Source organism: Salmo salar, chromosome 16 (genome assembly GCF_965601325.2).
Source record: "Salmo salar chromosome 16, fSalSal1, whole genome shotgun sequence".
NCBI lineage: Eukaryota > Metazoa > Chordata > Actinopteri > Salmoniformes > Salmonidae > Salmo > Salmo salar.
In genome coordinates, this window is record NC_138306.1 from 83,736,647 (window position 1) to 83,751,340 (window position 14,694).

General features: G+C 42.0%; 2 protein-coding genes and 1 long non-coding RNA gene across 6 annotated transcripts in view; 2 read left to right on the forward strand and 1 right to left on the reverse strand.

The window, feature by feature from the left end:
* LOC106574803 (trafficking kinesin-binding protein 2) overlaps positions 1 to 14,694 on the reverse strand; it is a 51,214-nt gene that overhangs the window by 22,638 nt on the left and 13,882 nt on the right. The window lies entirely within an intron of this gene.
* Positions 981 to 6,744, forward strand: LOC106573855 (E3 ubiquitin-protein ligase TRIM21-like). Its single transcript, XM_014149265.3, has 2 exons — positions 981 to 1,055; positions 4,687 to 6,744. The coding sequence occupies exon 2, from the start codon at positions 4,696 to 4,698 to the stop codon at positions 5,968 to 5,970; it is 1,275 nt and encodes a 424-aa protein (XP_014004740.3). The 5' UTR covers positions 981 to 1,055; positions 4,687 to 4,695; the 3' UTR covers positions 5,971 to 6,744.
* Positions 6,958 to 9,541, forward strand: LOC106573856 (uncharacterized). Its single transcript, XR_014380989.1, has 2 exons — positions 6,958 to 7,015; positions 7,680 to 9,541. It is a non-coding gene; the product is annotated as an uncharacterized LOC106573856 (long non-coding RNA).

The following is a 14,694-nucleotide window of genomic DNA, read 5'->3' on the forward strand; positions in this document are numbered from 1 at the left end:
AACGCCAGCTGAGCAGAGAGAGTAGAACCTAGGAGAGAAACGCCAGCTGAGCAGAGAGAGAAGAACCTAGGAGAGAAACGCCAGCTGAGCAGAGAGAGAAGAACCTAGGAGAGAAACGCCAGCTGAGCAGAGAGAGAATAACCTAGGAGAGAGATACCTAAAAATCAAGAGAGCAATAGAGAGAGAGAAAAAAAGATAGTAAGAAAGAGAGATAGAGAGGGACAGAAAGAGAGAGCAGAAGCAGGATAAATCATGTGTGTACATTAGATAGGGTTAGGGGGATTAGGATGAGTGGTTTGTTTGGGTTCAGCACCTGACTCAGGACCGCAACCCCAGCAGCGCTGCCAGCTGGCCCTGGGTAGAGAGATACCAACCCATTTTATTTATTACGGTCAACCTTGACCCCTGGCCTCTAACCCCAGCCTGACCCTTTACACTAGGTCAACCTGGTAACCATCAAATAAAACGGCATTCTATGTAATACTGTGTGCGCATCATGTTTATTGCAGTTCAGCTTGTAAATTGAAGGGAAAATACATTCGCAACATCATGTCGAGTCAGTGTACCTAGCCTAACGTCTCTGGTTGGGTGGACAGACGACGGGCAGACCAGCAGCAACAGAACACAGCAGACTAGGAGACAGAAGCTACTGCAGTGCTCCTCTGGTTTCAACTGCTGTTTACTGAAGCTGCTATACCAAGTCACTTTACTACTTGATTTAAAGTCTCCATTTTGATAAATCACAGATACAGTATGTACATACTTCTCATACTAGTTTTTCCCTTTTATTTATTACTACTTGTTGTTTTTGGGACTTCTGTATTTGGCATTTTATTTTTGAATGATATTGTACTGCACTGTTGAGAAGAGTTAGCGAGTGTTTTACTGTACTGTGTTTTACTGTACTGTGCCTAATAAACTTTGTTTTGATTGACTGGTCATATTTGATTGTGAAAGTGGAAGTATAAAGTGCATAACTCTCCTGCTCCTCATCATTCCACACACACAGCTACACAGCCCACCTTCTGTCAAGACAAAAAGGGAACCCCTCCCAGGTAAGTAGAGAAAGACTTTAACCTGGATTATTTACTCCATAATCACACTGCTTTGTGTTTCTCACCTGTTCTTTTTTCCCTTTATATTTGTTAAAAGAAAATTCACAAATTATTCCAGATTGACAATGTTATAAGTATGTTAAATGTCACTTGTCCAAAATGTGAATACATTTAAGTCATTTAGCAGATGTACTTATCCAGTGACTTACAGTTAGTGAATTCATCAAATTCATTCAATAGCTAGGTGGGACAACCACCTCAGTCATAGTAAGTATATTATTTTATCTTACTACTCTGTATTAAAATCATGGTCCGTCTGTGGAAAACTGAATCATTATCATTTTGGTAGAACTAGATGTACATACACTCGTCTTACCATCTAAAGATAAATGTAGTATTCAAAGAGTGAATTTCTATGTAATTCAGGCTAATTCCAGGTAGTCCTTTAGTGTCATAGTTGCCCCACAGACAGATATGGAAAACGCTGACTGTGATCACAGAGGTCTTACCACAACTGCTAAGGGCTTCCTGTCCTGACCATATTTGGTAAGAAGAGGTCCAGTGGCAAGGCAGAAGGAAACTGAAAGTGGGTTGACGTTTTTTCACAGATCTCCATACAATTTTCTGTTCCCAAAACTTGTTATGAAAAAGGTCCACTAAGTTTTGTAGACTTGACTCATTGCCAACCTTTCAACCTGTATACAGATTGTATGTTTCATCCATTATTTTACTTCTCTTTCTGCCTTACCACTGGACTTCCTCTTCTTACCAAATATGGTCAGGACAGGAAGCCCCTAACAAATGTGAGGATATCCTCTATATGTGATCAATCAGCATTCTCCTTATCACATCTGTAGTGCATCCATAACGAGAAAGCCTTCGATCGAAATTCACTATTTCAATAGTAGAGGACAACCCGTCACATCCGCTATGGGCTTCATCTCCTTACCATATTTGAAACTGGGTTGACATTCAGCAAAACATTTTCATAGATGAAAATCCGATCTCTACACAATTTCCTGTTCCCAAAACTAGAATGCGTTATGAATAAAATCCACAAGGTTTTGTAGACTTGACTCTATGCCAACCAGGGCTCTAAAGTCCAACCATATTGGTTGCATTACCAGTGCTTCAGAAGTAGCTAGGAGATATACAATTGAAGTCGGAAGTTTACATACACCTTAGCCAAATACATTTAAGGTCAGTTTTTCACAATTCCTGACATTTAATCCTAGTAAAAATTCCCAGTCTTAGGTCAGTTAGGATCACCACTTTATTTTAAGAAATGTCAGAATAATAGTAGAGAGAATGATTTCTCAGTTTTTTTTATTTCTTTCATCACATTCCCAGTGGGTCAGAAGTTTACATACACTCAATTAGTATTAGGTAGCATTGCCTTTAAATTGTTTAACTTGGGTCAAATGTTTCGGGTAGCCCTCCACAAGCTTCCCACAATAAGTTGGGTGAATTTTGGTCCATTCCTCCTGACAGAGCTGGTGTAACTGAGTCAGGTTTGTAGGCCTCCTTGCTCACACATGCTTTTTCAGTTCTGCCCACACATTTTCTATGGGATTGAGGTCAGGGCTTTGTGATGGCCATTCAATACCTTGACTTTGTTGTCCTTAAGCCATTTTGCCACAACTTTGGACATATGCTTGGGGTCATTGTCCATTTGGAAGACCCATTTGCGACCAAGCTTTAACTTCTTGACTGATGTCTTGAGATGTTGCTTCAATATATCCACATCATTTTCCTGCCTCATAATGTCATCTATTTTGTGAAGTGCACCAGTCCCTCCTGCAGCAAAGCACCCCCACAACATGATGCTGCCACCACCGTGCTTCACGGTTGTGATGGTGTTCTTCGGCTTGCAAGCCAGCCCCTTTTTACTTCAAACATAACGATGGTCAGTATGGCCAAACAGTTCTTTTTTTGTTTCATCAGACCAGAGGACATTTCTACAAAAAGTACGATCTTTGTCCCCATGGGCAGTTAGAAACCGTAGTCTGGCTTTTTATGGTGGTTTTGGAGCAGTGGCTTCTTCCTTGATGAGCGGCCTTTCAGGTTATGTCGATATAGGACTCGTTTTACTGCGGATATAGATACTTTTGTACCTGTTTCCTCCAGCATCTTCACAAGGTCCTTTGCTGTTGTTCTGGGATTGATTTGCACTTTTCGCACCAAAGTACGTTCATCTCTAGGAGACAGAACGCGTCTCCTTCCTGAGCGGTATGACGGCTGCGTGGTCCCATGGTGTTTATACTTGTGTACTATTGATGAACGTGGTACCTTCAGGCATTTGGAAATTGTTCCCAAGGATGAACCAGACTTGTGGAGGTCTACAAGGTCTTGGCTGATTTCTTTTGATTTTCCCATGATGCCAAGCAAAGAGGCACTGAGTTTGAAGGTAGGCCTTGAAATACATCCACAGGTACACCTCCAATTGACTCAAATGATGTCAATTAGCCTATCAGAAGCATCTAAAGCCATGACATAATTTTAAAAAATGTTCCAGGCTGTTTAAAGGCACAGTCAACTTAGTGTATGTGAACTTCTGACCCACTAGAATTGTGATACAGTGAATTATAAGTGAAATAATCTGTCTGTAAACAATTGTTGGAAAAATTACTTGTGTCATGCACAAAGTAGATGTCCTAACCGACTTGCCAAAACTATAGTTCATTAACAAGAAATTTGTGGAGTGGTTGAAAAACGAGTTAATGACTCCAACCTAAGTGTATGTAAACTTCCGACTTCAACTGTACATGAATCGAAAACATGCACCCACAAGTTTGTGTTTACCTAGACAACCTTAAAATGGTCAAATAAACTAAACTAAGCCAAGCACAGAGAGTGCAACAGTTATGTTCTGTCCAGAACAGGGGTGAGTTGAGAGAACTTTTAGCTAAAGTGAAAGTACAACTGCATAACTATCCTGCTCCACATCACTCTACACACAGTCCACCTTCTGTCAAGAGAGGAAATACACCCAGGAAAATAGTGAAAGTCCTTAACCTGGACACTGGTGATTATTTTACTCCATAATCACATTACTTTAGGTGTCTCACCTGTTCTTTACTTGATATTTGTTAAAAAGAAAACTGGTATAAATGTGAGAATTTACAATGTTAGAAGTACGTTGTGCCCCATAATATAGAAGGGTAGGCCAAATTATAAAATCTCCTAGATATCATTTCGCTACCTACAGTACTCTGGGTAAAAAGCATGGTCTGTCTGTGGAACACTGACTCAATATTACTTTGGTAGAGCTATATACACACTCTTGTTTTACTTCTAAAGATACATTTAGTAATCAAATCGTGAATTTCTATCCAACGCTGACTCATTCCAGGAAGTCATTTTATAGAACTGGTTGCTCCACAGATAGAAAAGGGGAAAACAAGATTGTTCACACAGAGACAAATGCCTATGCTAGCATGCAGCATTTTAAAGGAGTCTAATGGGTGGGACTTGTTCTGGCTTAGGGAAGGATCACAGAGTTCCATCCAAGCCAGTGGAAGGGATCAACCAATAAATCATATTCCTGAACAAACACTCCAGTACAGCAGGGGGCATTATAATACTCTAAAATGAGGACAGCTACATTTCTAACTCAGTGGTCTTCTATTAGGTTTCAGAAATGTCCACCTCCAGCAATGTCTTGTCTGAAAAGCAGTTCCTGTGCTCTATCTGTCTGGACGTGTTCACTGAGCCAGTCTCTATTCCATGTGGTCACAACTTCTGCAAGGCCTGTATCAGGGAATACTGGAACAGCACTGTCCTGTGCCAGTGTCCACTGTGTAAAGACACATTCAACAGAAGACCTGAACCAAAAACCAACACAACACTCAGAGATGTTGCAGATCATTTTAAGAGGATGAAGGTCACAGACGGAGAGGAGTCCTCTTCCAAGCCTGGAGGAGTAGCACCAATGCAGCAGATGATCCAGGAACGACTGCAGAAGGTTAAGGAGATCAAATACTCAGTAGAGCTCAGCCAGAGAGAAGCAGAGAGAGAGATAGCAGGAAGTGTGGAGGTCTTCACTGCTCTGGTTCGCTCCATTGAGAGAAGTCAGGGTGAGGTTATTAAGGAGGTTGAGGAGAAGCAGAAAGCAGCTGAGAGGCAGGCTGAAGGGCTCATTGAAGAGCTGGAGCAGGAAATCACTGAGCTGCAGAGGAGAGGCACTGAGCTGGACCACGTCCACCTCCAGAGGTCCACATCCCTGATCAAGGACTGGTCTGAGATCAGTGTTCACAGGGATCTGCATGTAGGAACTGTGAGGAGAGCTCTGTCTCGGCTGGAGGAGACACTTCAGAAAGAGATGGAGAAGTCGTGGGATCCTGAGCTGAGGAGGTTACAGCAGTGGTCAGTGGATGTGACTCTGGATCCGGATACAGCACACTGCAAGCTCATTGTGTCGGAGGACAGGAAACAAGTGAGCTATGGAGACATACGGCAGATTCTCCCTGACCTCAAAGAGAGGTTTGAATGTTATCTATCGGTCCTGGGAAAGGAAGGCTTCTCATCAGGGAGATTCCACTTTGAGGTTCAGGTTAGGGGAAAAATTGAGTGGCAGGTAGGAGTGGCCAGAGAGTCCATCATTAGGAAGGGCCAAACAGCTGTAAGCCCTGAGGGTGGACTCTGGGCTCTGTATATGAATAGGAATAAGTATGTAGCCAAGGCCACACCCCCAATCCCCCTCTTCCTGAGTCAGAAACCCCAGAAGGTGGGGGTGTTTGTGGATTACGAGGAGGGTCAGATCTCCTTTTATGATGTAGAAAACAGGTCTCATATCTACTCTTTCACTGGTTGTATCTTCACTGAGAAACTATATCCATACTTGAACCCCTGTGATAATGAGGAGGGTTCAAACACAGCCCCATTGGTCATCTCTTCTGTCAATCACACTGACTGAATTGGGGTCCAAAAAGGCAACAGATGACTTAATCTGATTGAGCAAATAACAATTAGGCTAACACATCCAACTGTAAAGATTGTTGATAATAGTGGGGCACGTTCCAGGGGGTCTGCCAAGCAATCACAAACCAAATATCACAACACCTGGCCAGGTGTTTAACATGCCAGAAACCACATCAATATTATATTATAATCTGAAGCATGACTGCAATGTATCTAACGTGGCATTCAATGATTGGTTCACTTGTGCAGCATATCTTCTGAGTCCTGTTTAGACCATGATGTTTGATATGGTTTTGTTGTATCTGTTAAAAATCAGAGGATTATGATTAGAATCTGATAGTGAGTAGAATATTATGCTTTAGTTTGTCTTTGTTCCCATTTCTTTTCCCCATGTTTCAGTATAGTGTGTTGAGATATTGTTTGGATTAATTTGGGAGTATGTACTGAATTATCCAAATCTAGTACAATGCATAACATTTCTTGTGAGTTCTATGTTTTAGTTGTATGTGGTCCATGTAAAATAAACATGATGAAATAAATAAATGCTTTGTTCTTGTTTTTATGAGTCTAAAATTGTTTATAAGGGTGACGCAGTGGAACAGAGGTGTTACTGCAGCAGTGGCTTCTGAAGCCCACAGTAACCTCTAATTGTGGCCCCACACTGACCTCTAGATGTGGCCCCTCCCTCCCTCCCCCTCGAGAACCCAGGGTTAAAATACATACAGGCCCTGGTGCCATCTGAGACACAGGAATGAACAGACACTTTCACTGGACTCTGCTACATTTATACATGACTCGAAAACATGCACGCACACACCAAATGTGCACACACACAGCTAGTTTGCACTTACGTGTACAACTTTAAATTGTCAAATAAACTAAACTAAGCACAGAGAATGTGAAACAGTTAAGTTGTGGGCAGAACAGGGAGGAGTTGAGTGATAACATTTAGCTAAAGTGAAAGTGCATAACTCTTCTGCGCCACATCCCTCTACACACAGTCAACCTTCTGTCAAGACAAAGAGGAAAAACACACCCAGGTAAGTAGAGAAAGATGAATATGGACACTGGTGATCATTTTACTCCAAAATCACATTACTTTGTTTCTCAGGTGTTCTTTCTTTGATCTTAGTAAAACAATCTGGTAAAAATGTGACAATTGACAATGTTACAAGTACGTTGAAAGTCACTTCTCCAAATGTAAAGATATTTGGGCATGTGCTCCATAATATACAAAGGTAGGCCAAATTATACATCTCCTGGATATCGTTTCTCTACCTACAGTACTCTGGGTAAAAAGCATGGTCTGTCTGTGGACACAGAATCAATATTACTTTGGTAGAGCTTTATACACTCTTGTTTTACCATCTAAAGATACATTTAGTAATCAAATCGTGAATTTCTAACCAACGCTGACTCATTCCAGGAAGTCATTTTATAGAACTGGTTGCTCCACAGATAGAAAGGGGAAAACAAGATTGTTCACACAGAGACAAATGCCTAAGCTAGCATGCAGCATTTTAAAGTAGTCTAGTGGGTGGGACTTGTTCTGGGTTAGGGAGGGATCACAGAATTCTATCCAAGCCAGTGGAAGGGATCAACCAATAAATCATATTCCTGAACAAACACTCCAGTACAGCAGGGGGCAGTATAATTCCCTAAAATGAAGACAGCTACATTTCTAACTCTGTGGTCTTCTATTAGGTTTCAGAAATGTTCACCTCCAGCAATGTCTTGTATGAAGAGCAGTTCCTGTGCTCTATCTGTCTGGATGTGTTCACTGAGCCAGTCTCTATTCCATGTGGTCACAACTTCTGCAAGGCCTGTATCAGGGAATACTGGAACAGCACTGTCCTGTGCCAGTGTCCACTGTGTAAGGACACATTCAACAGAAGACCTGAACCAAAAACCAACAACACTCAGAGATGTTGCAGATCATTTTAAGAGGATGAAGGTCACAGACGGAGAGGAGTCCTCTTCCAAGCCTGGAGGAGTAGCACCAGTGCAGCAGATGATCCAGGAACGACTGCAGAAGGTTAAGGAGATCAAATACTCAGTAGAGCTCAGCCAGAGAGATGCAGAGAGAGATAGCAGGAAGTGTGGAGGTCTTCACCGCTCTGGTTCACTCCATTGAGAGAAGTCAGGGTGAGGTTATTAAGGAGGTTGAGGAGAAGCAGAAAGCAGCTGAGAGGCAGGCTGAAGGGCTCATTGAAGAGCTGGAGCAGGAAATCACTGAGCTGCAGAGGAAAGGCACTGAGCTGAACCACATCCACCTCCTCCAGAGGTCCCCATCCCCGATCAAGGACTGGTCTGAGATCAGTGTTCACAGGGATCTGCATGTAGGAACTGTGAGGAGAGCTCTGTCTCGGCTGGTGGAGAGTCTTCATCAAGAGACCGAGAAGTCCTGTGATGCTGAGCTGAGGAGGATCCAGCAGAGGTCAATGGATGTGACTTTGAATCCGGGTATAGCACACCCCAAAGTCATTGTGTCAGAGGACAGGAAACAAGTGCGCTATGGAGGTATATGGCGAGATATCCCTGACAACACAACGCTATGGAGGTACATAGTGATATATCCCTGACAACCCAAAGAGGTTTGATCAACATCAAGCTGTCTTGGGAAAGGAGGGCTTCTCCTCGGGGAGATTCTACTTTGAAGTTCAGGTCAAGGGGAAAATTGAATGGGTGTTACAGTAGGAGTGGCTAGAGAGTCCATCATCAGGAAGGGCTCTACAGTTAAAAGCCCAGATGGTGGACTCTGGACTGTGTATATGAAGGGTGAGAATAAGTATGAGATCAAGGACACACCCCCAATCCCGCTCTTCCTGAGTCAGAAACCCCAGAAGGTGGGGGTGTTTGTGGATTACGAGGAGGGTCAGATCTCCTTTTATGATGTAGAAAACAGGTCTCATATCTACTCTTTCACTGGTTGTATCTTCACTGAGAAACTATATCCATTCTTGAACCCCTGTAATAATTCTGAGGGTCCAAACACAGCCCCATTGGTCATCTCTCCTGTCAATCACACTTACTGAATTGGTGTCCAATAAGGCAACAGATGACAATCTGATTGACCATATAACAATTAGGCTAACACATCCAACTGTAAAGTGTTAATAATGGGGCACGTTCCAGGGGGTCTGCCAAGGAGTCACAAACCAAATATCACAACATCTAGGTGTTTAACATCACGCCAGAAACCACATCAATATATTAGAATCTGAAGCATGACTGCAATGTATCTAACGTGGTGTTCAATGATTGGTTCATTTGTGCAGCATGACTTCGTTGCGGCCTGTTTAGACCATGATGTTTGATATGGTTTTGGTGTTAAAATCAGAGGATAATGCTTGGAATCTGATCTTCAGTAGAATATTATGCTTTAGTTTGTCTTTGTTTCCATTTCTTTTCCCCATTTTTCAGTATAGTGTGTTGAGACGTTGTTTGGATTAATTTGGGAGTATGTACTGAATTATCCAAATCTAGTACAATGCATCCAATTTCTTGTGAGTTTTCATTGTATGTCATTATCATGTCAAATAAACATAATAAATACAGTGAATAAATGTTTTGTTCTTGTTTTTATGAGTCTAAATTGTTTATAAGGACGATGCATCCCAGAGGGCAGTGGAACAGAGGGGTTACTGCAGCAGTACATTGTAGTAATCTGAGACCCACACTGACCTATCGATATGGCTGTTCCCTCCACCTCCCTCCCCCTCCAGAACCCAGGGTTAAAATACATACAGGCCCTGGTGCCATCTGAGACACAGGAAGAAACAGACATGTTCACTGGACCAACACTGGGCTCTGATACATTTATACATTACTTGAACACACAAACACACAGCTAGTTTGCCTTTACCAAAACAAACTTAAAATTGTCAAATAAACTAAACTAAGCCAAGCACAGAGAGTGCAACAGTTATGTTCTGTCCAGAACAGGGATGAGTTGAGAGAGAACTTTTTGCTAAAGTGAAAGTACAACTGCATAACTCTCCTGCTCCTCGTTGCTCTACACACAGCTACACAGTCCACCTTCTGTCAAGAGGGGAAATACACCCAGGTATGTACAGAAATAAAAATATTAACCTGGACATTGGTGATTTTTTTTTTTTTTTAAGTATTGTTCTTTCTTTGATCTTTGCTAAATTCTGACTTAAATCTGAGAATTGACAATGTTATAAATATGTTTAAAGTTACACCTCCACATATGCAGTGGGGGGAAAAGTATTTGATCCCCTGCTGATTTTGTGCGTTTGCCCACTTACAAAGAAATGATCAGTCTATAATTTTAATGGTAGGTTTATTTGAACAGTGAGAGACAGAATAACAACAAAAAAATCCTGAAAAACGCATGTCAAAAATTTTATACAATTATTTGCATTTTAAATGAGGGAAATAAGTATTTGACCCCTCTGCAAAACATGACTTAGTACTTGGTGGCAAAACCCTTGTTGGCAATCACAGAGGTCAGACGTTTCTTGTAGTTGGCCACCAGGTTTGCACACATCTCAGGAGGGATTTTGTCCCACTCCTCTTTGCAGATCTTCTCCAAGTCATTAAGGTTTCAAGGCTGACATTTGGCAACTCGAACCTTCAGCTCCCTCCACAGATTTTCTATGGGATTAAGGTCTGGAGACTGGCTAGGCCACTCCAGGACCTTAATGTGCTTCTTCTTGAGCTACTCCTTTGTTGCCTTGGCCGTGTGTTTTGGGTCACTGTCAATACCCATCCACGACCCATTTTCAATGCCCTGGCTGAGGGAAGGAGGTTCTCACCCAAGATTTGACGGTACATGGCCCCGTCAAATGATGCGGTGAAGTTGTCCTGTCCCCTTAGCAGAAAAACACCCCCAAAGCATAATGTTTCCACCTCCATGTTTGACGGTGGAGATGGTGTTCTTGGGGTCATAGGCAGCATTCCTCCTCCTCCAAACACGGCGAGTTGAGTTGATGCCAAAGAGCTCCATTTTGGTCTCATCTGACCACAACACTTTCACTCTGTTGTCCTCTGAGTCATTCAGATGTTCATTGGCAAACTTCAGACGGGCATGTATATGTGCTTCTTGAGCAGGGGGACCTTGCGGGCGCTGCAGGATTTCAGTCCTTCACGGCGTAGTGTGTTACCAATTGTTTTCTTGGTGACTATGAGCTGCCTTGAGATCATTGACAAGATCCTCCCGTGTAGTTCTGGGCTGATTCCTCACCGTTCTCATGATCATTGCAACTCCACGAGGTGAGATCTTGCATGGAGCACCAGGACGAGAGATATTGACAGTTCTTTTGTGTTTCTTCCATTTGCGAATAATCGCACCAACTGTTGTCACCTTCTCACCAAGCTGCTTGGTGATGGTCTTGTAGCCCATTCCAGCCTTGTGTAGGTCTACAATCTTGTCCCTGACATCCTTGGAGAGCTCTTTGGTCTTGGCCATAGTGGAGAGTTTGGAATCTGATTGATTGATTGCTTCTATTAGAATTTTAGCAACCAGTAAAATAACCAAAGTAATAGTGTAATTATAGAATGCTTGTGGCGTTATATTGAGAAAGTAGCTTAGTTGTCAACATCTTGTTGCATGTTCTGTATTGACAATATAGACTGAACGCAAGTGGTCGAGCAACAACAACTGCGCTTCTTGAGTGACAGGGGGTGGGGCTTGGTCTGTGTGGAAAGTGGCATATGAGAGAGAGAGAGAGACAGAGACAGAGAGAGAGAGAGAGATGACTCAAGAAGCAGTGTAAACTATAAAAACGGACTTTACACATGGTGGAGTAGTGTGCCACATTTAACAAACCAAACACTGAAATACCATTATAGACGATAAAGTAAAAACCCAAATCGGTCCATAAAATACGGTATACCGCCCTGTCCTTCTCCACACTGACCTGCACATGGGTCTGCTCCACCTCCTTCCCTCTCCATCTACTGTAGGGTTAAAAATACATACAGGGCCCGGTGCCTTCTGAGACACAGGAAGGAAGAAACACGTTCACTGGACCAAGATACATTTATACATGACTCCAAACACGTATAACACACACACACACACACACACACACACCCCCGACATGCCGAATACAGCTCTCCAAAAGTGTGCACACATTGCAAACACACACAGCTAGTTTGTCCTTTCCTGGGGTACAAAGAAGGTCATCACAGTGTGGATACATATAGCTACATTTTTATTTTTATTTTATTATTATCATTTTATTTTTTTTACCTTTATTTAACTAGGCAAGTCAGTTAAGAACAAATTCTTATTTTCAATGACGGCCTAGGAACAGTGGGTTAACTGCCTTGTTCAGGGGCAGAACGTTAGATTTGTACCATGTCAGCTCGGGGATTCGAACTTGCAACCTTTCGGTTACTAGTCCAACACTCGAACCACTAGGCTCTAACCTAACTCTAACCATATTTTACATCAGTGATCTTGTTTGTTTTGGTTATTTTTAGTCCCACCTTTCAGCTCTGGTATAATTCTTTATCACAATTGTCTTTAACAAATGTTGTTCTTTAATGCAGGGCCGACAGACAAGTTCCTTACTTTCTCCCCCTTCCACTTGCCTCTTCCATTTTCTGTAATGCTGCAATTAGTTGTAATTTTGGATAGAGCAGACATTTCCATATACTTTTGTTATATGTCTGACATAACTCCACCAGTTCTATTTATGATATCACTTAAAGATACCTTTTTTTTTATCAATTAGTATAATAAGAGTTTAACCATAATATTTGTTGTGTCTTTTCTTGTGGATTAAATTGAAATTGCAACAAACTGTCAATGGCTTGTTTCAAAAACAGCGATATTTGAGATTATTTCATTTTCAAATATCCGAAAATGAGAGGTTGTAATCTGAATAAAGGGAAAAAGGCCATCCTTGAACATGGGTGAGCCATTCTTACTAATCTGCTAGAGAAGCAGTTTGGATTTAAGTATAGCATTCACCCCATTATGCCTCAACTGTCACTTTCACATACAGTACCTTGCAAAAGTATTCATTCCCCTTGGAGTTTCCTATTTTGTTGCATTACAACCTGTAATTTAAACAGATTTTTATTTGGATTTCATGTAATGAACATACACAAAATAGTCCAAATTGGTGAAGTGACAAAAATAACTTGTTTAGAAAATAATCTAAGAAAATAAAAAGACTGGTGGCCAGACTGAGACGATCTCCCTGCTAAAGCAAAGACACTGTATATTATGACGAGATGGTCTCCGCCCTAACAATTGCTGTCGTCCCAAAGGTGGGAAGGCTGGTGGTCTGCTTATCCCCGTATCCCGCATGGACAGATTTCATGGGATTGACCCTCTCACATCACCTCTTCCTCTCTGGCTAAGGTTTCTGTTTCAGAAACACTTCCTGTCTAGAGTTCAAGGGTTAAGGGTAGGGGGTCATCAGTCATCACAGGTTATGTAAACAAAACTGGTTTTCCTTAGCTTTGAAAAACATACCATATTTCCAAGTAATTTCTTAATTCAAAATCATAATTGTTTATTATTTATTTATTCATTCATCATAATAATATTCATCATTATCTATTTTCAGATTCACATTCAAAAGCTACGCAGTAGAGGGGAATGAGAGAGCGTGGGAGATTAGGGCCTCTGATCTAGACTAGTCTTCAGATCTAGTCTTCAGAGTAGGGCCTCTGATCTAGACTAGTCTTCAGATCTAGTCTTCAGATTAGGGCCTCTGATCTAGACTAGTCTTCAGATCTAGTCTTCAGAGTAGGGCCTCTGATCTAGACTAGTCTTCAGATCTAGTCTTCAGAGTAGGGCCTCTGATCTAGACTAGTCTTCAGATCTAGTCTTCAGAGTAGGGCCTCTGATCTAGACTAGTCTTCAGATCTAGTCTTCAGAGTAGGGCCTCTGATCTAGACTAGTCTTCAGATCTAGTCTTCAGAGTAGGGCCTCTGATCTAGACTAGTCTTCAGATCTAGTCTTCAGAGTAGGGCCTCTGATCTAGACTAGTCTTCAGATCTAGTCTTCAGAGTAGGGCCTCTGATCTAGACTAGTCTTCAGATCTAGTCTTCAGAGTAGGGCCTCTGATCTAGACTAGTCTTCAGATCTAGTCTTCAGAGTAGGGCCTCTGATCTAGACTAGTCTTCAGATCTAGTCTTCAGAGTAGGGCCTCTGATCTAGACTAGTCTTCAGATCTAGTCTTCAGAGTAGGGCCTCTGATCTAGACTAGTCTTCAGATCTAGTCTTCAGAGTAGGGCCTCTGATCTAGACTAGTCTTCAGATCTAGTCTTCAGATTAGGGTCTCTGATCTAGACTAGTCTTCAGATCTAGTCTTCAGAGTAGGGCCTCTGATCTAGACTAGTCTTCAGATCTAGTCTTCAGAGTAGGGCCTCTGATCTAGACTAGTCTTCAGATCTAGTCTTCAGAGTAGGGCCTCTGATCTAGGCCAGTCTTCAGAGTGGCATACTGGTATTAGTGCTGAATCCTATAAACAAACCCCACATGTGATCTAGTACTATTCTGTCAGCAGTCAAGACTGGGATAGGCCTACTTAAGGCCTATAGATCACCCACAGATGACAAAAGCACAATTCTGATTCTCCCATTACTATGGAGCGATATTAGTGCAACAGTGTATGCTAGGGCTTTGATCCTTGAGGAGTGAACGAGTGCACACTTGTCATAAATTGGGTATATGATTAATATGCTGTGAATAAAACACAGCAAACTCCTGGGGGTTGGGGTGATTAAATAT